Source organism: Macrobrachium nipponense, chromosome 20 (genome assembly GCF_015104395.2).
Source record: "Macrobrachium nipponense isolate FS-2020 chromosome 20, ASM1510439v2, whole genome shotgun sequence".
NCBI lineage: Eukaryota > Metazoa > Arthropoda > Malacostraca > Decapoda > Palaemonidae > Macrobrachium > Macrobrachium nipponense.
Window position 1 is genome coordinate 25,093,547 of NC_061089.1, and position 25,121 is coordinate 25,118,667.

At 35.4% G+C, this 25,121-nt stretch overlaps 1 protein-coding gene across 1 annotated transcript in view; it reads right to left on the reverse strand.

Annotated features, from left to right (window-relative positions):
* LOC135223627 (neuron navigator 3-like) overlaps positions 1-24,898 on the reverse strand; it is a 451,104-nt gene extending 426,206 nt beyond the window's left edge. Inside the window, exon 1 of the mRNA XM_064262246.1 lies at positions 23,479-24,898. Coding sequence (XP_064118316.1) covers positions 23,479-23,568 — 90 coding nt within the window. The 5' untranslated portion in view covers positions 23,569-24,898. The remainder of the gene's footprint in view (positions 1-23,478) is intronic.
* Positions 24,899-25,121: the final 223 nt, after the last annotated feature.

Here is a 25,121-nt window from a genome sequence, read left to right on the forward strand (position 1 = left end):
ATGTAGGATGTGCACAGACACTGCAAAATACATCAGAAAACTAAAATAGACAGCTACCCAGCGAGAGAGAGAGACAGACAGACAGAGGGAGAAACCATAAAATTTAAAGAGGAAAAAAGAAGAAAAATACGAAGAGAGATAGAAGCCCCATCCTTCCAAAAACCTTGCCACAAAATTCGGCATTTCATAAAAAAATCTAAAAAGTAGACCGTGAGTGTTCTTGAACAAAACTAAAACAAACAAAACGATCACAGAAAAACTCAGAGGGGGATTGAATTCCCCTCGAGACAAAATAATAAAAATGTCCTCCGAATATTGCACAGAATATCTAAGGAGACAATAAAGAAATGAAGGCTTAGGATTAGGGAAGGGTGAAGATATGTTGGCCGTCTGCTCTAAAATGGGTCGTAGGAACCCTTTGGAGGGGGATAGGTCAGTGGTAGGGGATTGGTTAGAGGAGGAGATAAGCAGAGGGAAGGAAGGGGAAGGGGTAGGTGAGGAGGAGTAGTGATAGGGCTTAGTGAACGAAACCTACCGGAATGTGAAGTAAAATATGCAGTGGGGAGGCGCCTGGCGTCTTCTAAGAATAAGAATGAAAATTATTTCACCAAAAATATAACTCATACACACATAGATATTTAATTACAATTTCGTATGCATACACAATTGTTCATACACAAGAACTAACTAAATTATGATGAGAGTTCCACAAAAAAATAATTACTTAGTCTTTAATAGAAATTTTGAATTAACCGCACACTGATATACAAGCACCTCCTAAACTACAATAAGATTGTACAGCTCTATTCCTTGTGTATTATGGAAATGAATATTTGCCAATAAAGCAAATAAACAAAGTTGTAATCCTTCAACACGAGAGAGAGAGAGAGAGAGAGAGAGAGAGAGAGAGAGAGAGAGAGAGAGAGAGAGAGAGAGAGAGAGATTTCTATACCATTTTATGAGGTTGCATTTCGTAAGATTAGACACCGAAATCTTTTTCCACAAAGACGGCTAAGTCCCCTTGATCTACCCAGAATACCTAAAGATGTGAAAAGCCAAGATGACGCCTCTTTGAAATGGAGAGGGAACTGAAAATTGGGGACTACGTGATAATGAAATAACGGACATGAAAAGAATATGTAATATGCATAATAATGAGAAGGGTGTCAAACGTATGAATACTGCACCTACCTCGTCTAAGTTAGAATTATTCATCAGAGAAAACTATAGTTAATTTTCTTTTCAACTGTACCACCGTAAAGATATCCAAAATCTTAGAGCATCTTAAAAAAATATGCCTGTTTAGGTATACCTTTCTATGGCTATCAACGAGAGTGAAGGATTACCTCCTCAAGGTCCTTTCCTGTGTAGATTCAGCTATTTGTTACTCAATGGAAATATGCCAAGTCTGCAAACTATATTAAATAGATGTGCTACATAAACTAGAGTTGGAAATGCGAAGATTGGCGAATTCACTGAAATGACGCTAATTTCTTACCTTTATTTTGTTTAGTTTCGCTCGGGTAGGGGTGAGGATGACCTCGATGAGGATCTCTTATTCTAACTAAAGATCTGAAGGCATGCAAAAATCCCTCACATCTCTCTCTCTCTCTCTCTCTTACCCACACACACACACACTTACCCAAGCTTCACACCACATCAGTACATGAACAATCAAGTACTATCGTTTAGGATTTTCTGAAAATGAGCCTATCTTGTACCTTCCTATTCTTGCAATCAAACATAGCCCCCCTTGGCTGTGACTTGAATGGTACCGGAGACCAGCCGAGAGAAAGAGAGAGGGAGAAAGAGCAAGAGAATTTCCATAACAAAGAAAAGGCTTTTCTATTGTACAGTCATATCCATTCTGAGTCTCCCTCTGAGAATGGCAAGCTCTCTTGAGCTCGTGCCGGAAGTGTATTTCATTGCGTGCATGAAAATGACATTAAACATAAAGCAAGGGGAGTTCATCTTTCCACTAGATTGTGAAGAGAAAAAAAAATTCTTTCACTACTAAAATTATATACTAAAAGTAGACGACATCCTCGTTCATGGATTACAAGTACATGCTATTCATTAAAAGAATCAAATGCGAAAAACCTACAGTATGCCTATAGGTGTTTCTGTAAAAAAGTACTAAAATTGTGAGAGGCAACATTAAATTAAAAGTATAAGGAATTCCTGATATAAAGTTATGGAAAATGTCAGGGCAATGGTCGGAATACGGGACAGGAATGAAATCGACACTGGAAAGCCAAAAAGAAAACAATGGAGTAAAGAATCCACAGGACACTATACTGATATGATAACGTGAATGTCGATACAATACTGGTATGGCACATATCACCTGATGAGATAAACTGTGCATCAGGTAGAGAGTGCGCAGTTCAGTATTTGATTCAAGGATATAGAAAAAAAAAAAATCAGTTTCTCATTTTAAGGCAAAAATCATAGACAGATATTCCGGGCGGAAATTCTAAAAAAAAATAATACAAAAATAAGATAGAGAGCTAAATGCAAGGCTGACTCATAATAGTTTTTCTCTGAATATTCTTTTACTCTGGTGACTGAACATATTTGGAATCCAATGCCCATGAGCAACTAAGCTAAAATGTAAATCCTCAAATAAAAACAGTTTCCGAAAAGGCCATTTTAATACGAATTACAGGTCGCTCGTCGAATATAAAAAACAGATGATTAAACTAAACGCAGGAGTTTAAGGGCGTTGACAACTTATAAATCACAGTTTTGTAACAAGAAGAAAAGAACAAAAACTAACAGCAGCCCTCAAGACTTACCGTAACACTAAAGCTAGTATAGCTTCGGGATGAACGAGGTAGGGATCATGATAAAGTTTGTTACTTGCAACGCCTTTCCGCTCAACAGTTGAAAGTGAGCGAGACCAAAAGCCTCAGTAAGGTGGACGTAAGTAATAACTTGCGTTCTACCTAGAGAGAGAGAGAGAGAGAGAGAGAGAGAGAGGGTAGATAAAAATATAACTAATTTTTCAACTGAAAATTATTCGATATTTCTCATTTCTCTACCGCTGAGGGCTTACATTGTAGAGTTTTTTGTATTTAATTAAAAAGAATATGAAATTAACAATTACATATGTTACAAATATATGAAATTCGTTTATGTAGTGTTTTCATTTCTAGTATTGGAAGTCTCTCTCTCTCTCTCTCTCTCTCTCTCTCTCTCTGACTGTGCTGTACCGAAACATGGCTGTCTCCTGGGTGTCATTTCACAAGCTCGTACCAGCTACGCTTCCGATGGGTTATGGCCCATTACAGCCACGCCCCTTTCATAGAGAGGACGAGAGTAGTTGGGAGAGGGAAGAAGAAGGGTATAAAAGAATGCAAGACAAAAATATTCTGTGGAGAACAGGCAGCAATATGAGAGAGAGAGAGAGAGAGAGAGAGAGAGAGAGAGAGAGAGAGAGAGAGAGAGAGAGATAAAAGCGTCATGATTATTTTCGTAGCTGTTTCAAAAGATCACTTCGCCCGAAAGACTAAGCTTGGTCTTTCCTACCCTCATCTAATGAGCGAAAATCATCTTTACTTAGACTTATTAGAAAATCTTGTCATCACTTGGTTCTCAGTACGTGCTGACACAACACTGACTAATTCTCTGCTTTTCGGTAACATTAAACTTGGACTTTTTTCACTCGGTCCAAATCACCAGTTCAACTTTTTACACACAAGAAAAATAAAGGAAATACATCAGTGTAAACAGAACAAATTAAAGAAACTTGGAGGATTACTTTCTCTCTCTCTCTCTCTCTCTCTCTCTCTCTCTCTCTCTCTCTCTCTCTCTCTCCTCCTCGTCTCTCTCTCTCTCGTCTCCTCTTCTCTCTCTCTCTCTCTCTCTCTCTCTCTCTCTCTCTCAAATACGATAAATATAGCATAAATGAATAAAATTTCTATATGAAAGCAAATAATTTATGAAAATCTCTCTCCATCTCTCTCTTTCCATGGCTTTTTTTTTTTTCCGTGAAAGACATCTTTACGTTTTCATAATAAAGATAACTACACAGATTAAACATAAGAATGAAAACACAAAATTATCTAATAAATCGAAATAAAATAACCTTGATCTCTCTCTCTCTCTCTCTCTTTCTTGGGATGTAGTGGCAAAAGACGTACGTGTCCCGAGGGGCATTTAAGGCTCTTCCTGCCACAGCTTCAACATGTGGTCCTATCTGTCAAGTAACGGTGAGAGAGAGAGAGAGAGAGAGAGAGAGAGAGAGAGAGAGAGAGAGAGAGAGAGAGAGAGGTTATGATACACGAAAGTGAAAGCAGATGAAATTAATACAAAAGTTAAGGTTAATATAAAAAGAACTGGATTTTTATTTGAACATATTAAGGGAACGACATAAAATCAGACTTATAAAATGTATGTCGCCATCAACGATCGCTTTCCGACGAAAAATCCTTTTCTGAAAACTCTAACATCGACATCATGAAGTGTTGTAGAACACTACACAAGTTTTCCCTTTTTTTATTATTATTATTATTATTTTTTTTTTTTTTTGCCAGTAACGCCTTTAGACAAAAAGAAAGCAAAAGAAGGACAGGAACTCTACATACGTATTTTGCCACACCGTAAATCAATCAAAATAAAGATCATTAATCGTGAAACGTGTGAGGCAAATGAAAAAGTAAGGATGAACATAATCTGAAAGTGAAAGACGGCAACCATCAAGATATTAAAAGATAAGTCGTTAGTTATGCAAGCCAAATGTGGAGTAATCCTTCAGTGGATCACTGCATCATTTAACTTCTCCAATCTCTCTCTCTCTCTCTCTCTCTCTCTCTCTCTCTCTCTCTCTCTCTCTCTCTCATTTACACACATATATATATATATATATATATATATATATATATATATATATATATATATATAATATATATATATATATAATGTAAACACACACACACCAATATATATATATATATATTATATATATATATATATATATATATATATTATATATATATATATATATGTGTGTGTGTGTGTGTGTGTGTGTGTGTGAGTAATGTAATCTCTTCTTATTCCAACTCACGATCACAATGGGCACACCTATCTTTTCCTGTATCACTTCAAAAAGCGTATTTTCTTTGCAAACAAGATCTAAGATTATAATTAAAACTTACACCAGTATATCAGAGCAATACAACAACTACTGCAATGTTCAAACAATAGATATGACAGTTTTTGGTGCTATATTCATCCTAAATATTCAATTCACAGACTACGTGGCCTCTTTCAAAACTTTTCGTAAAAGATAAGTTTTAACCTCACAAATCAGCAGTGTGAGTTGCTTTCCCCCGTTTGTTTCTCCCTTTTTGCCAATCATTTGCAGAGCAAGGAAAAACTTTATGAAAATTCCGAAACCTTCCCTTAACCACTGCCTTTCTCATTAGCGCAGCCATCTTCCGCTAAAGATACATTTTCCTCTCTCATTCCACCCCATAACTCCCTCCCAGTTGGGCCCGTTTAGTTCCCTACATCCTAGACAAACTTCCTCCTCAATATTTCATCCAAAATTCTTCGGTATAATCTAATTGCCTTCTCCGATGTCATTAGCGTAAATACAATATCCTTACCGCTTGATATGACATACGTATATGCCATCATATACGTATAGCTGAAGGAAATAAAGAAGTTTTCAACTTAAAGGATCTTCAGCTTACATAAAAGTTAGAGAAGTTAGAGAGGAGTCTATTCAACGGCAGTTCACATAGTCTTTTCTTATCCAATGCATAATTTCAACAAAAATGTATAAGTGACTCGCCGAGATATTGGTCTCCGATCGAGATATCTCAGATTTACAGAGGAACCCATGAGAAATTCAGGAGCTATTTCACTGAAGAAGATGATATCCGCTGATATGGCAAATTCTGGGTTTCTATCTTCTCTCTTTATTGTCCCCTAAGAACAGGGAATTTATTTTCACTGACCAATTGTATTTGCGTAAGTGGAAATAAATTTGCGGCTTGGCTACCACTCAGTTGTTAAAACATTCCTAAACAAATATGGTACAGCACAAAAGGTTGGTCATTTCTTAAGGGAGACGCAGCTTTATCTAAAGTAAAATACTTTTTTGTTTGTGCCTAAAGTATTCACTTCAACGACAACCAAAAGTTTGGTGGCTCTTTCCTAAAAAAAGGCTTCTCCATTTAAGATAGGGGTATATTTGCGGTCGTAACTAACATAAAACATCCTACTTTAATTGTCTGACCATTTTCCGTCAATATGTACATAATTCATTTCGACGGGTTACAGAATATTTTTTCCGAAGTTCAACCCACTCATCAACCATTTAAAAACGAAAGCTATACCTTTTTACTTCTTTCGATTTCGAAATCACACAACTATCCTTAAACGTGACTAATTCCACAATAAAACGCAAATAAAAGTGAAAAAGCCATTGATTTCAACTTCAGCAGTGAAGCGAGAGAGCTTAGCCCATCTACACGGAAGATGCTGCAGATAGAATCAAGCCAGGCCATTGTGCTCATTATCGAGCGAGTGATCAGCAGCCTTTCCCTTGTAACAGAGACGGTTTCGTATCGGTTTCTCCTTTTCTTTCGTCATTAATGTGTCCAAACAACTGGGAGAACAAGAAACGTTCGCTCCGCTGTTGTTGTTGTTGTTGTTCGCCACGAGTTAATGCTGAATGATACTTAAATAGTTACCACTACATAATAAACAATTGAATCAATTGGTTCATATATTGACGAAATAAATATACATCACGGGAATGAGCCACTTATTCGATATCTACGGATTTTTTCGATTGTAGCAGAAAATTTTAAAGAGCTAATTTCAGAAGTTTATAATTCTAGCAAAAAGGAAAACAAAACCCCAACATTTTGGTATCCAGCTGTATGTTACAAGGTTACAGAAATCCTTTCCTTTAAGGGAGCCCAATAATAGTACAAACGATATCTCTCTTACGTAAACAACGTCAAAGCTAAATTTGACTATTATCAAAGGCCGAATTCCTTGAGATTAGAAGAGCCCCATAAAAAATGTGTAAACTTACGAACACGTGAGCCAAACAAGGAAATCCTAGAACTTGAATTAATCACAGCAGAAACTATACATGACCAGATAAACTGAAAAGGATGACAATTCTAAAAACTCCAGTGAAACATTTCGTCCATCGGATGAAATTGCTGCGGCAACAAAGGTGTTAAAAGCAGTGCGGCACTAACAAACAACAATGGAGGGTGCGAATTACTCTCTTTCTTTGCAAATGCACAATAAGACAATCAAGATAAGTGCAAACGCACAGGACAAATGGAAGGGAGAGAGAGAGAGAACATTATAGACGATATGAGAATAAACAGAAGAACAGGAGAGAATAAAGACGTGTGAACATTAATAATATTTTGAATCACATTCTCTACCGCCAGACCACTTGTCTCTTTTCTCTTGTGAAAAATGAGAAAAGAAAGAATATGCGGTGGGGGGTTGGAGAGGTTCATTTACAGGCCACCCACTCTTCCCCTGAAACCCCGGGCTTCACACCCGCTGTATTGTCCTACACTACAGGACTGGAGGAACCTTTTATGTTCCCCCATAAACTCAAGCCATTGTTTAGAGGCGAAAAGAGGCAATGACTTGTTGGGATTTATCTACTTCCGTGTAATGGACAGCATCTCAATGAATTGCACACAGAAATAGAGATTCCTATAATTTTGAAAGCCACGCGTTTACAAAAAAAATCACTTTAACATATAGAAATATAGATGACATAACCTTGCGAGATACAGACTGCATGTATTTATGTATTTCAAAAATTTAATTCTACACTGAACAGCTTTACTAAATTCAACCTAGAAGCGTAAATCTCTCTCTCTCTCTCTCTCTCTCTCTCTCTCTCTCTCTCTCTGTATATATACACTACATACATATATATATATATATATATATATATATATATATATATATATATATATATATATATATCGAGCTACAAGTGTCCTTTAATTATCTAATTTATTAAGCGTAATAGAATTGGCGGCCGATCTAATTAGCTCGGTACCTCGGAATATATTTTCATATATGTTTAAACGCTTAATAAATTCCCCCTCGGTTAAACATATATGAAAATATATTAATTCCGAGGTAGAGCGAATTAGATATTAAAGGACACTTGTAGCTCGATATATGTATATGAATCACGGTAATGTGATAGACTTTTATAATATATATATATATATATATATATATATATATATATATATATATATATATCTCTGTGTGTATGTATATATAAAAGCCAAGATAATAGTCACTGCAGTACGCATCCTTTAACTGGAAAACTTCCTGTCTAGAACATATTAAACAATTCTATGCCGTGGCATTCAAAACCACAGCAAACAAAAAAATAAGCTAAACACTCGACGCAATGACAACGTCAGATTTGAGGATCATTTATCAGCATTACGCTGTTTCCATTCACTCAATTTACAACGCACCATGCCATCCTAAAGGGTAAATCGAATTCTGCGTGGCCGTCAGCAGTCCCATAATCCACCCTTTTATGGGCACGTTTGTTGTGGCAATGAACGAGGCACAAATCTTCCCCTTTTGAGTGAATGCATTTCCCGAACACCTAGAATATTGTTCCATTACAGAATGAGAGAAAATAAAAGAGATATCATCGTGAGTCAGATATCAAGGGGTATAGCTCAGAATGATTTAACTGCAATGAAACGGGTACTGTCGTGAAGAACAGATTAAAACAGTGTAAGCGAAAAGTGCTCTAAAAGCAACGTAATTAATTTCTCTTCTTGTTTCGACCCTTTTCTTCTTTTCGGCTATCTTTCACGATTCAAAGCAAAATGCAGTGAAACCTAAACTTCACTGATGTTTTTTTCTTGAAGTTGTTAATTGCGAAAGCAATTCTACTAGACAGTAATAAGAGAATTTTAAAAATTTTATTTGATTATTCGATTATTTTATTAGATGGTTTTTTAATAACTTTATTCTACGACAGATTATTACCAACGATTCTGTGTCCCTAAGATTTACTAACAATAATAACTTTTCGCGCAAAACGTAACAACTTGATTCCATTATCATTTCACTCATAGTAACATAGACGTGACATCAATGAAAGGTTTAGTTCATTTTTTTCCACACCACATTAAGCATGAAATGTATCTGTCTGGTACAATTAAAATTAAGGATTTCATACAACAAATGCAATAAAATCTCAGTTATTCTCTCTCTCTCTCTCTCTCTCTCTCTCTCTCTCTCTCTCTCTCTCCAAACAAGGAAATGCAAGAGAGAGAGAAGAGTCACACGACACACGAACGGGTAAATAATGATGTTGAATCGTCCGCCATTAACGCATCTAGGTGAAAACAGAACGTGCCATACCCCGCTGGGACTCTGTTAACGCACTGGGCATCTCATGAACGATAGATACACTTGAGCAACAACCAGGGACATCTGTGCAGCTACGAGGAAAGGCAGCTGAGCTGTGCGTCCAGTACGATACTTGAGATTATTGTGCCTAGTTATTTTAATATATATCCTGTTTAAAAGCATGCAGATTTACAAATGATGGACCAGATTTTCCTGCAATGGTAAAAGAGAGAAATAATGGAAATCAGACACAGGTCAGATTCCGCAGAGAAGCTATTAAATTTTGTAAAAATACTGTACATAATTAAAAAAACAAACAACAGTAAGCTAAAGATATATAAGGTAATATCAATCACAATTTTGTTTATGACAGCTATTGTTGACAACCAGAACCTTACATTGCTTGTATATAAAAATTAAGAAAAAGACAGAACTTGGTGAAATAATAACTAAGAATTGTAAATATCTCATTAGACTGAATGTTTAATAACAATAAGCTTTTTCTCATAATGTCTAACCGAATATTAGCAGTGCAAAACAAATGCAGTTAAGAAGGAATAAGGAAATCTGAATCAGATTAACGAAGCTTTTGGGGGAAGACAATTATCCCAAATCTTACCGCATTCACCTTACAAAACACATGATAACTGAAAATGAATCTACCCTGGAAGCCAGCAGTGAACTGCCTGGGATGAAAATCTTAAGCTGATCATTCGAAAATGATTTAATGTAATACCTGGCCAAAGCAGGCCAGACCACAGACCAGACTTGAGGTGTACAAAGCACTCAAGAAACGAAGCCAAAGATAAGTAGGCAGCGATAGGCAAGCAGGTTGATACAATGGGTGTAGAGATGGAGAGATGATAAGGGAAAATAAGGAGGTGAAAAGATAGATGGCTTAAAGGGAGGAAACGTGATGGAGATAAGTGATCTCCTTAAACTAAAATGGATGTTGCCTCGTCAAGGAAACATTAGGAACGTGTGAAACAAAGACATTCAAATGGGTCGTTAAAGGATACAGGGCGTAAGGGCGGGATACAATATTTCTCTCTTACGCTGCTTCTTTCAGATACAGACGACGTGAGAGGATACGTCAAGGCTGAGCAGATAGGTTTCAACAGGAACTATGGACATTAAGGGTTAAAGTGACTGATACCTAGGAGAGGTCCTATCGTCAGTGGGGTAAATTTAGATATTACCCTTATTCAAAAGTGGATAGATATCATCTTATGACGGTAAAGCTTGAAGCTCTACTGACAAATACAATGACCTAAATTACTCAACTACAGAATGAAAACTGATAAGCAATCCATGTATTAAAGAGATAAAAATTGCTAAGTACTACTGATATAGCTTCAAAATTCCCAAAAATCAGATATCACACCGAGGTACCAATATCCATAATGATATAGAACAATTTACAATAAAAAAAATCAAATAACCAACGACAGAGGATAACGTACACAACTCGTCAATAGCAATGTATTTAATCCATAAATAGCTTTGAATTTTGCCATACAATATATACATAACCACTTGCTAATGGCAAGCCTAAGAGCATTTTATCACCGATGCCCAAAAACATAAAATTGAACTTAACGTAAAAAGGTGAAATAAATAATTGACTTTTGATAGGAAAGCTCTAAATTCTCCAGCAGCGATAAATCCCCATGAATAACTGGTTAAGAGAGCAACAATTCTGAAGCCACTCTCAACAAAAGTGCGTAAAGAACTTAGTGCCAAATTTGTTAGTCAAAAAAAAGAGAGAAAAAAAAAAAGTCGATAAACTATTGCGTAGGAGTCATGACAAGAAGCAGACTACAACAGTGAGATAGTAGGAGTAAACACCCTTGAAAAGGAAATAGAGAGAGAGAGAGAGAGAGAGAGAGAGAGAGAGAGAGAGAGAGAGAGAGAGAGAGAGAGAGAGAGAAACTAATATCAACTTTTTATATATATATATATATATATATATATATACATATATACATATATATACGTATATATGCATATCATATATACATATATTTTTGTATATATATGTGAGTGTATATGTACTGAAACATGAAAGTGGAGAGAAGAGAGAGAAGGAGAAGAGAGAGAGAGAGAGAGAGAGAGAGAGAGAGAGAGAGAGAGAGAGAGAGAAACTAATATCCAATTTATATATATATATATATAGTATATATATATTACAATATATATATATGTATATTATGTTTTATATATATACATGTAAATATATCTGTAGTTCTTTGTGTAAATTACTTCCCCGAAAAATAAAATATATTTTTCTTTTCTTTTGAACAGCGACCGAAAAATGAGAGAGCGATTTAAAGATGGGCAAGGGAAAAGAGGGTGCACGACGTCGACCAACAAGAAAGCCTAACTTTAAAAACAACTTTTCTTTCTACAAGCCTCGGCCATACTAAGATAAATACGATTAAATAGGATTACCTTGAGTTGGGCTAATCGAATTAAAACTACTACGTCTTGAAACGAATATCAAAGACGAAATTTGATAAGCGGCAGATCAGAGCATATATACAAAAATATATATATATATATATATATATATATATATTATATATATAATATATATATATATATATATATAAATATATATATATATATATATATATATATATATATATATATATAATAAGTGTGTGTGTGTGTGTGCTAGATTTGGGAGAATTTTCGGGAATTTCAAGTTAGCATTAAGCCTAACCCTGAAACTGAAAACTAAACACGTCAATAAAAAGGAGAAACATGTGGCACCGGCGTTTTTGTTGATCTAAGAAGCCCAAATGTTACAGGAGGGGAGCATCCAAAAAAAAAAAAAAAAAAAAAAGAGGAAAAAAAAAACTTATAAGCCAAACTGTGCGTACAGAAGTAACAGAATGGTTTATTTTAAAACCCCCATTTATACAGATATTCGCGTTAAAGCATCTCACAGAACGGAAAGATAATTTGTAATTTCAGTCTAATGGAAATAAAAGTAATGTTTAATTTATAAGATAACATATAGACAGCTATTGCATATATTGAGTAAAATAACGTCCAAACACAGTGAAAAACGAATTCTGTGATTAGGGCAAATTTTACTTCCAACGAACCCTTTATATTATCTAATTATATCAAATAAAACAGACATACACATACAATTCTTCAACATGTAGAGGTAACGCCCAGGCTAAAATGTTAAGGACATAAAAGCAAAAGGGACCACGTGAATCCTTGTACGCGAAATGTAGTGTATAAAGAGAGACATTATGATGCATTACGCTGTTGACATCAACCATAATCAATCAACGTTACGCTTAAAAGGGAGACAATGACCCTAAGCATTAAAAAGCAGGGAGAAACCACACACCTGAAGGGTTGATAAAGACAACGGGTAAAAATGATGAGAAATTGTAGGTTATATTTCGCTCCATAAAACCCAAGCATAGAAAATAGTCTCAATGTGTACCAGCTTGCCGTGAGTTTGTTACCTAAATATTTACTTTTTTCTAATCTATCTTCAAAACTACGAAAACAGAAATAATAACAAAAGATAAATAACACGTTTATAAAACTCAAGTATTTAAATGACCTCGAATATAAAGTACATCAAGCATAATCAGTGCAGCACACATTTATACATCTCAACACATATAACTGCATTTTTGTATATAACAAATTTATGAAATGTAAAGCCTACTACTTACAATAAAGTTGTACTATTCACAAGTACAAGAAGGTTTTACTAGAGATAAGGGGTGTCATAAACTATCATTTATCGAAGTTAGCCAGGTAGCCCAAAAAAAGATACAGGTATGGTATTCACAATCGAACTGTGAATTTAGTCAGATACTAAACATACTTTGCGGGGGTGGGGGGAGGGTTGCTACCGCTATACCTTACTGACGGTAAATATTGTTAATAATAATGAAATATCGTTGAACACAATATCCTAAGCATTAGGATTACACGGGCTCAAAAAGAGAATTTTTCCTCTTTCTGAACAGTGAAAAATAAGTGAAAATTGGAGAACTCTGTGGCAATGGTTCTCTCTCAAGACAACCGCCTACGATTTAAGAAAGTTTGTGCTTAGAAACCATAACGTCCAACTGCAACTTCAAATAATTTATATTAAAAAAAAATATTTTCTTATACATCCGACTCGGAAGGTATCACATTCTCCGTGAAGCCCATTTGCGAAAAAGGGGAGGAGAAAAGTAACAGAAAGAAACTTGACGATGAATTTACACACAAAATATAAATCATTTCAATTTTGTTCAGACATGCGATTTTATTCACCTTGATAGGATGGATGATGCCAAAGGGTCACAACTCTGCGTTTCAGCAGTTACTTTGAGATGAGGTTGACAGCACACGCTCTTTACCACTCTGTCTGTGACCTACTACAATCGACTGACAACTAAGGACACAAATCACTGCTGAGGTTAAGGGAAGGAATAAGGATATTTCAGAAAACGGACATAACCCCTTTTCTCTCCATTGGATATCTGCCCGTATATAAATGTAAGCATTTTTCCAACACCGTGTAATTCCGACAATCAAGGGCATCATTTGTAACTCATAAAGTGGATAACTCCTTTTGAATATTCAATAGAAAGTTTTGCAGTTCCAGGCTCTGCCATTCTCTTCCTGCTTTTGAGTTTTCAGTCTTTCATTCCAAAGATGTGCGCATTTTGAGAATATAAAAGCAAAATTTTGAGGAGAAATGAACACATTACTCTGCTTACTAACATAAATTGCAGGCATTCCAGTTGCAAGTAGATCTTGAGCAGGACGAAAACTTCAAAGCTGTGAAACATGCGGAGACAACATATTTCCAAGAGGCCCTGAGCGGCGAGAAAACCACAAACATCACTCCAGATCATATCACATTTCAGTTACAACAATGTGGGTCGGTCTATGAAAATGGGATGCACTGGGATTTATTATAAAACTTTTGTTAACCTCTACTGCTATACGCAGACACACACACACACACACTCTTTCTCTCTCTCTCTCCCCCTATCATACACACACACACACACACACACACACACACACACCTATATAAATATTTATTTATTTATTCATAATATATATTGGACTTCAGCAATGCTTCCATGGATGAAGAATATATGCAATCCTTAAATAAACGTAAAAGGAGATACCAAGAATAGACTTTCATAATAATAAATACGTATATATATATATATTATATATATATATATATATATATATATATATATATATATATAGTGTATGGAAAATAAAATGGGTATCAATACAAATATTCTATATAAGAACTACATAAACACATAGGCTGTGCCCAAGACGGAAGTATTAGTAGTTACACACATAACAAAAAAGAGAAAAAGAAAAAGCCACCACCGCTAACCAACTAATTGATCATTAAATTACGCGGAATGAAAAGCTGGAGTCGCGAGACCTTAAAAACCGCATAATAAGCAAGCCATCGTCGGAGCTCATTAGAGAATGTAACATACTACCTTCTCAAAATTTTCCGGAGGTTAAGTAAGCATGCTTTAACCCAATTTTCTTACGAGGGGATAATTACGGTACGAAGTCTTCCATGAGATCTCTCGCAGTCCACAATAATTAAATGCTGCCGTATTCACGAGGCTTTTTAGAAGCAATGAGAGGCCAACCCACGACCTGATTATTGTCCTCACCGGCAATTGGAGGGTAGTCAGGCGATTCGGAGATTATTTCCGCGGAATCATTTCCAGTGGGGAAAAGAAACAGGAGAGACGCCGGTTGATTAATATCAAAGGATATGCATTTTCTTTAACACCCCCATTTTATTAGGATTATTAATATCAGAGAATCATTTTTTCATTCCACGGTATTCTTTTAATCCATCAATATGAAGATTAATAGGATCATTTTATTGATCAGAAACTGCTTTTGAAATGAAATAGTCCTTCAACTTTCTCATTAATCAGTTACAGTTTTAGAAATGAGTGTAAGACCCTTGCTTTGCTTTGTTATTACAAACAAAGCAAAGCAAGGGACTTACCACGAATCGTTCTAAAAACCACTTTAAAATACGTTTTCATATCTCATCTGCAATAATGAAAACTAAAACGAGAAGAATAATTGAATTCTATACAATAAAAGAAGCGGCAAAGGAGTAAAAGCTGAAGGGAAATATCCAAATAAACCAGAGAGAGAGAGAGAGAGAGAGAGAGAGAGAGAGAGAGAGAGAGAGAGAGAGAGCGTCACACCTGAGTTGTAATGCAGTCAGTCTAATCCATCGTAACCCTAGTCGTCGTCTCTTGAGGACCCATTTAGGATCGAACAAAAAAGGAAAGATAATACTCATCGCTCACTCAGAAGGACGAGACCAGTATCATACTTGCATCGCGTTGGGATTATCAGACCCTCTCTCTCTTCTCTCTCTCTCTCTCTCTCTCTCTCTCTCTCTCTCTCATTAAGTATTCTGTATATGTTTGGAGATGGCGATGCAAATTAGGTTAAATGGTGCAACATTTCCCTCATAACTATCAGACAATAATTCGTTCATTCATATTTTACTGAAACTAAATACTTCCTTTAAAACAATAATCTCTCTCTCTCTCTCTCTCTCTCTCTCTCTCTCTCTCTCTCTCTCTCTCTCTCTCTATTAGTATTCTATGCATTTAGGAGAAAGTCGACAGAATTAGACGATACATCTCGCATACATTTATAATTTATTTAAAATAATCTAACAAAAAATCACTTCCTTTGTCTAACCGCTCAAAAACGAACTGCGTCTTTAGTTTGAGTATAATCCACGCGCCGAAAAAAAATCTTCGAGTCAAGTCAAACGTTCTGCAGCATTAACTGTGAAAATGACGTTGGATAAGAAAAGAGAAGAATATGAAAAAAAAAAAAACATTACAAACAACCCCCCCTTTGATGAAGGAGAGGCAAGATGGAAAGATTAATCGTGTCTTTCTACTCCCGGAAATGTGTTTTAAGTTCGCTCGGGAAGAGACTGCCCTTTTTTACCCGTCTCCATCCACTTTGAAAATAGAATTGCAGCATCGCTCATCGTCACTCCACACATGCCCGTGTCTCCGGCACCCTCCTTAGCGTCATCTAAACTCATTTATGTTTTCTTCGTGAACGCACGTCAAACATCTTCTATGAGGCGTCATGATGCGTGAAGTCATTTCGCATTCGCATACTAACGGACTTGTCTTCGCCAACATGTTTGGGAGTGAAAGGTTCTCTAATTCAACATGACGTCGTTTGTTGTGACACGTACGTTGCTAAAGAGATTGATTGCCATATGTCACATGATTTCATTTCTACTGAAATTCATCGAATAGCGATCAATGCTTATTATTCGGAAACTAGAGTTAATGGCAGTAGGGTGCGTGCAGCCATAAATTTTCTCGAACACGAGAAGTCGACCACTCACTGGCCTAATGTTTTCATAACCTTTCCTCAGTTGTCACTGCTCAGCTATACGCTTAAAGCTATTCATATTAAGTAAGACACAGCGGACATTCTCGACAACTTGTGTCATGCACTTCTAGTAATTCACTAAATATTGCAATGCTCTTACAACAGTGATAAGAGATGTTGAAAAGAGAAAGGTCAAATATATTTCGAAACCATTTTTCCAGGGTAAATGCATTAGTTAACTATGAAGAAAACACACGGTTAATGCATTAGTTAACTATGAAGAAAATATGAACAACATATTGAAAAGGGCAACTGACAAACTCCTAAGAGGAGCTTTCGGGAGAAAATGGAAAACCTAGACTACGCTGAATAATATCAAGCACAGGTGCAAAAACTCGAAATGAAATGTGTCTGCGTTCAGACAATGGTGCCACGCTGTCGCGAGGATGCAGAAGGGAACTCGATACCTAGTAACAATGCTTTAATTACACGCTAGGGGAACTTGGACATAACAGAAACCAAACCTAATCAAGCATGATGCTGCTCATTTTTGAGAAATTACTTTTTAGGACTTTTATAAACGAATAGAATGCCCATTAATAAATGTAATACAATGATTAACATTTCACAAGCATCTTGTGGCACTGATATGAAAATGCAGACTTCCTCTTACGTTGTTATAAGCGCAGATCTTTGCCACGGTAGCATACTCCAGTGTAAAATTAATTTCTCTTTGGATTATTGGGTTCAGTAGGAATTATAAAAATTTGACATTCATACTACAACTAAGCCCAGATTGTTAAATGTGGCCTACGATAAAAAAAAACCGTACTAATAATATTCAGGATCAGTTGCACAAGTAACAAAAACGACAAGAAAAAGAATTTCCTTATACTTGACCAATTACAAATGTATCAAAGAAAAATAAATGGAGTACGAAAAGTAACAAGCCAGAATGACAGCCACTAAACGTATGTGCCATCGCAAGTAATATATCTAAGCAGGACCTGACCCACAATACCATATGGGAACCACAATCTCTGTATGTATCAAGTCGTCACAATTAACGTTCCGTGAAAAGTTACACTAAGATATAAAAAAAGAGGGAGAGAGAAAAAAAAACAGACACAACAAAGACCTCCCCAGAGACATGGGACGAGTGATAAGCGAAATGAGGGGAAAAACGGAAAGTGAATAGGTAAAGAAGGAGAAAGCAATAAGGAAAAATGACGCATGGTAATGAAATAATAAGGAAAATAACTTATGCCTTTCGGAAGTTTAACTAATGAGACGACCAAATTACGCTGTGTCAATGGATATTTTGTGTCCAGGTCATTTCTTTGCTGTTATTCAAGAGGCACTATTTCTTGGCTATAACGTTTCCGTATTTGCACTGTTGAAATAACATCAAACTTGCAAAACATTTTATGACACAAGGAGTGAAATGTTATTAGAGAGAGAGAGAGAGAGAGAGAGAGAGAGAGAGAGAGAGAGAGAGAGAGAGAGAGAGAGAGAGATCATATGTTTTGATACATGTACAGAATTTTTTCTTCATTCTTGAAGAAATAATAATAATAATAATAAAAATAATAATAATGATAATAATAATAATGTGGACGGTTTCTGCTCAAAGGGCTCATTCCCAATTCAGCAGATAAAAGTGTGAACGTGGCATTAACCACTGTGTTGTTTTTCTATGGAAAATATGAAAAAAATATGAAATCCATCTCTTTTAACATAAACACCACGAATAAACTACAAAGAAACAAACAAGATAATGAAATCATTCAAAAGAATCGACCACTGACGCAAACTTAATATTTGTTGGCACGAGCGAACCTTTCAGTGAGAGGGTCGGAACCTACAGGAGATCAGATAAGCTAATAGTATAACCACCAGTTGAGGATCGTTCATAACTCATCCATTCAGGTCGTAACAGTCCTGATTCACTATCGCCAGACTAAATCAAATACTAGGGTATCATCCAGCGGCAATCTCTTTATGTTATTTTTTTAACGTCTTTTTATTGTTCTATTTTGCGGGAGACGGTAGAATAAAGACCAGAGACATTACAAGGAAATGACATGCCATAAAAATATATATTTCTTCCACTCCCTCTTTTTCTCTCTGAGACATTTGGGGAAAAGGATTGATGGTAAAACAGTTTGTGTGCATACACGCATATGTATATGTATAACTGAATCCTGAAAATATGAAACGTGATGAATATATAAATAAAGACCAATTCCACAAAGGAAAAAGAAACGATGGAGTTCTGCAAGGCCTTCCGACTTCTTGTCCTTTACAAAGTAGACTGCTAAGTCAAAGACAAGAAGTCGAAAGGCCGTGCAGAACTCCATTGTTTCTCTCTTCTTCGTGGAATTTGTCTTTACACACACACACACACACACACACACACACACACACACACACACATATATATATATATATATATATATATATGTATATATATTATACTATATATACATATATATAGATACAGATAAAGACATACGCGTGTGTACGAATGTATGTACGCAAGTATGATCAGAGAACAGTCAAATAACGATGGGATCAGAAAGAAGGAAAGTGATTATAAAAGCCAAGGATACAATGAATGAAAGGATTGTTGAGCAAACTTCCCTCTGGAGAGTGAATTTCAGATGTTCATTATGAATAAATGTATAGAAAGTCGAGGTAGTCGAGATTTTTTTTTTTCTTTATGCATAAAATACACTTAAAATCTTGCCATTTTAGATATGTCTAGACATCGTAGTCTAGTGGTTAGGAAGCTCTCGTTAACAGCAAAGGTCCCTGTTACAACTGCCGACCAACCAAGAATGTTTAACTTACATTTTACAAAATCTCGCTGAACCTCTCTTGATCTGCTTAATGAATTATGTGCCTGGTAGATAAACGAATGTGCTGGGTTTCAACCATGATGTAGAAGGACAAGGGTCTGGGAACTTCAACCCCAAAGACTGTTGATAATTGGAAAGCTAACAAATACATATATATATATATATATATATATATATATATATATATATATATATATATATATATATATATATATATATATATATATATATATATATATATATATATATATCATATATAAATACATACGTCTATATATATATATATATATATATATATATATATATATACATATATACATACATATATATATATATATATATATATATATATATATATATATATATATATAACTGCCAGCATTGAGAAAACATTAAACCTTAGTACCTTGTTATCAAGTAAGAATCACCTGCTGGACCACGAAGTAAGGACAACGGACGACAGTGTCTATTTTCACGCTATAGGGTTTTATCTTCTCGACTAGTCAATACATGAACACCCGAGTCCCGACCTCAGGTTAATTAGGGGTTCCAATACCTACTCCGCACTCCACATCCACAATCATCTTCAAATTCTCTCATTTATTTATTTATTTTATTTTAATTTTTAATTTTTAATTTTTTTTTTAGAATCCAAATTCTTTCTGTCACTGTACCACTCTTTTCCAATTATCTTGCAACCATTTCTTTCGATAGCCCAATATGAATATGGTTGAAATCAAACAGGAAAGGGCCTAAATGAGGGGTGATTTTAGCTAATAGTAAGATACAAGAAATGCAGCTGTGCTTCAACTAAGCCTAAACACACTTTCCAAGCAACATCAAGAAATTAAAACAACTAACAGCCGTGAAAATTATGATAAGAAGACTAGAATACAAAAAAAACATAATTTAAATACAAATTATCATTTTGTTATAAAGGGCATTGACTGAAAGAAAACTAGTTACATTCATACTAAACATCTTGTACAAGTATATAGAGCGTACCTATATATATATATATATATATATATATATATATATATATATATTTAAACAATAGCTCTTTAGTAAGCATTTAATTATATATATATATATATATATATATATATAATTAAATGCTTACTAAAGAGCTATTGTTTAAATTGTCTAGTGGTCTAAATGGATATACAACGATTTATGAATTTTTACCTCAAACTAAATTAAATCTAACCACTGACAAAAGTGAAAGTCAAATTTAACGCTTCAGGTACGATTTTAATCATCTGATGGCCTGAACAAATAAAGAAAATTATCGAAAAGAAAAATCCAAAAGAACAATGGGCTATAAAATAAACAACTGTAGAAAATTATCGAAAAGAAAAATCCAAGAGAACGACGAGCTATAAAATAAACAAATAAAGCATATTATCGAAGAGAAAACCCAAGAGAAGGACAAGCTAACCAATAAACAAATAAAGAAAGTTATCGAAAAGAAAAATGCAAGAGAACGACGAGTTAACCAAAAATGAACGGCGGTTAAATGTTAGGCGAAGCGAACGCAAGAATCAGGAAGACAACGAATCAAATACAAATTCATTCCATTCAAATAGCACAGCCCAGAGCTTCGAAATTAATTTGCATACCTGTTCGTGCAATAGGAAATGGAACCTTCCTGTTACATTTGCAGGTTTTCCCCCATTTCATTATTTTTAAGTTTTCTCTTTTAAAAAAGTTGGAATTTTACAGCGAGCTTTTATAAAAGTTCTACTTACCTTTTTTTTTTATTTACTTTTAAAAAATGAAAACCTAACAGTAAACATAAAAATCAGTAATTTTGTGGATCTGCACACTGTCTAGCTATCTGTCGACGAGACTTTTCACAAAGAAACAAACAAAAGTCACAAGTTCTTTCTGAGAAATGCAGTCAAAATACTTCCCCCTTAAATCTAACTGGTGAAAAATGATACACATATGCACTTGCAAGTGCTTCTAAGCAATAGCTATATAACTAAGATAATGAAAGAAGTTCTCCTGCCATACATCTATTAGTCGTAATAGCTATACATCTACCACGCGTAGTAATAATAATGTAAAAAGTAAATACAGAAAATACAGGAGTTCGGAACCCTTTGCAGAAGGTACTGTTGACTCGCCAAAGCCCTGTCCACACATGATATAAATGGACAACACGAACTTATAACAACTAACTTTACAAAGACTACAACACCAACACAGACAACAATAATAGTCATTAAAATATTAACAACAGGATACAGAGAATACTATTTGTTTGTGGGGAAGTAAAGTTTGTTGTCGAAGTTGAGATAGTATTATAATATATTTATATATATACTATTATATTAATATATATATATAGATAAATAATATATCAGTGGAAGATGTAGGAATGAACTATGTGCGAATTATATGTAGACACAGGCGTGTCTCTTATAGTTGACTGATTGACTGACTATACAATATCTCACGTTGCAACTACCAGGGTCATTAGTCAAGTACACACAACGGATAATATAGGGAGCCTTACAGAAAGTTAGAACGACGTAGCTGAAATGTACAGAAGGGGACAGGAATATTCAAGATGCAGAGGTCATGGTATACTTACATAAAGGAGACGGCCATGCTGTACTATTTAGACCAATCAAGGTCTTGATTAATGATAGCAACAGCCAAAGAGCTTAGTGACTACTTCCTATCCATTCGGTCTCTAAGCGTATAAAGAGAAAATGTTCTTTCCCTAATCCTCTTTGTCAAATTTTGACATGACTCCTGGCTTGGAAATGATGACTCGCATCTGCCACGACTGAACAACAATAGTGCCAATCACACAAAATCGTTTATCTAATAAAACCACCTCTGGAATACGCGATTGTAGTGAAGACTTAATGTATATTTTATTTACTATAACATATTTATTTTATTTTTTTAATAAAAATGTGAATAGCTTATCTCCAAAAAGAAATATGCTACAAGAAACGTGGGATCAGCTATTACGCAGAGATTCTAAAAATCCACATGAGCTACAACAGCGTAAAATTAATAAGGAGTTTTAATTTGGGCAACTGAACATGATGTCCAGTAAATGGATCAAGAAAATTTAGTTGAAAGTAATAAAATTATTTTACATTATACACATCACTGTTATTGCACATCAAAAAAGATAAAATATGATTTAAGTATTTTAAGCAAAATAAACCTCAGAGTATTCATCCATTCTGATGAAGGGTAGCCATGGCAAAAGAACAGGGAAATCCAATGCGATAAAGCATAGAAATCTTGCTCGCAAACTTAATGTTGTGAAAAATTCACCATCAAAAGAATGAGTGAGAAGCAAACAAGCACAAGCGAAATTCACCATCTAGCAAACTGACTTCATTTTCACAACCGGACAATCTCAGGCCGTCTTCCGGGAACAATGTTGACCTTGAGAACTTCAATAAATATTGATAAAACAAAATAAAAAAAAGAGGGGGGGGGGGCGCTGGGAAGGGATTCCTCAAGTGCGCATGCACTGTCTTTTAAATCTGGCATGTTGTGAAAATGATTTTCAATTCTTAGTGGAACAAAAATCTGCGATATAAATCCGTTGCTATAACAGTATAATAATGGTAATATGAGGCGGATAATAATTCGATAAGTTTTTATACAAAGAAGGATCATCCTAGGTTTAGCAATTAAAGTATGAAAGAACAGTGAATTGTTCCATTGCTTTCCTTCTGGTGCCATCCCTTTTACAGGAAAATAGAATAAACGTTGTAAAATAACAGTAAAAACCTCATAGAACCACAAACAAAAACAACGACTCTCGGTACCATACCTGTGTTATTGACTTCTGGTTCTTCGGTTGGTGAACTTTGTGGAGGTCATCAGTCGATCCATCCGACTGAGAGGCTTTGATGCAAGCCATTTTAATATCCTATTCTGATCAACACATGAGAATATGTACAATAGAACTCATCACAATCCCTTCCACGATTATTGAGAGTTAGTGAAACCACATAACTACTGCTCGCAGAAATTTCGTGATTTCAAGAAATTCGCATTTTGATGTCATCACTTCAATTTCTCGCTTTGTAACTTTGCCAGCTCGATTATTTGATTTTCATCTACCTCTTCCTTCAGCCTAACCATTCACTGACGTCCAGTAAAATTTCCTGGGATTGAGCATCTAAATTAACAGCAAGTAGCATCCATGTATCGATGAAAGATCTTACTTATTTAGAAAAAAAAATCTGCAAGGGCTTTCGATCAACCAAGCCCCTCACATTCCATCCTCAGTCCAAAATCTTTGTTGTGGAAGCGTGCTCCGGATTGAAGGTAAACTTGTAAGTTAATTTTCGCCGGGGGATGTTTGCCGCAGGCGAATAAACAAAGGGGGGAGGAGGTAAGGGGAAAGAAAATGCCGTCTCACGTTGCCCTGAATTCCCCTCGTTTCTAAGACAGACCTTCAGGAAGTCTGGAAACCTTCTTCCCCTCTGTAGAAGGTGACCTGAGGGGACGTCCACAGAGGGTTCGTAACGTTCTTCGTGGTGACTCAGGTTTTCTCCAACGTATATTTCTTTTCAAGTTTACGAGGTAGTCAATCTAATCAGATTTCGTTTTCCTCTTCTTCTGTAGAGAAGAAACAGTAATTTTATGCTTAAAGGATTTCCCACATATCCCTGAATTCTCCTTATAGCCAGCTCACTCACTATTCTCCTATTAATTTTTAACACGCTGCTATTGCAATCGACAATTAAATTCACCAATGGATTCAAGGCACTTATAATAACGGCCCTTTTGTTTTAGACACAAAATCACCGGTGCAATTTGGGTTATTTTGCAGAAACAAAATACCCAATTGCTAGTCTCATTTTCCTGCTATTGTACTTAGATAAAACTTGAATTGACATCAAGCTTTATAAGCACACAAATGAAAAATTCTTTAACTGGACTTCTTCATGTTGTTCTGTTTTCTTTTACCGTTAGTTTCAGTCATTCATTCATATAGAAAATCAATGCAGTGTTTACTTACTTTCAATATTAGTGTCAGTTATTAAATTTTTCATTAAATCAACGCAACGTTCCTTTTAATCTGACTAGAAAGAAAATTCTTGAGTAACAGTTATCGCTTCACACGCACACTATGTAATAATTCCTCTCTGCAACTTGAACCCGTAGCTACTTCCTTCCGTTTCATAGCTGCCCTCACCCACTCCTTGGGCATTTGGGAACATCGCGTTCCTTCCTGACACACATACCCATACCACACTACCAACATTTCCTTTACAATTTTTGGATCTTCTTTGCGGGATGCCCACACCGTCTTCCGGGGGAAAACTGATCGTACGGCACGAAGGCGCACACATGCAAATTGCTCGTAAAGAAAAGTTCCCATTTCTTTACTCTCTGCTCTATGTTTACTTTGAAATACTGCATTGGTAACTAATACGAATCAGTAAAATGGCATATTTTTTCTAA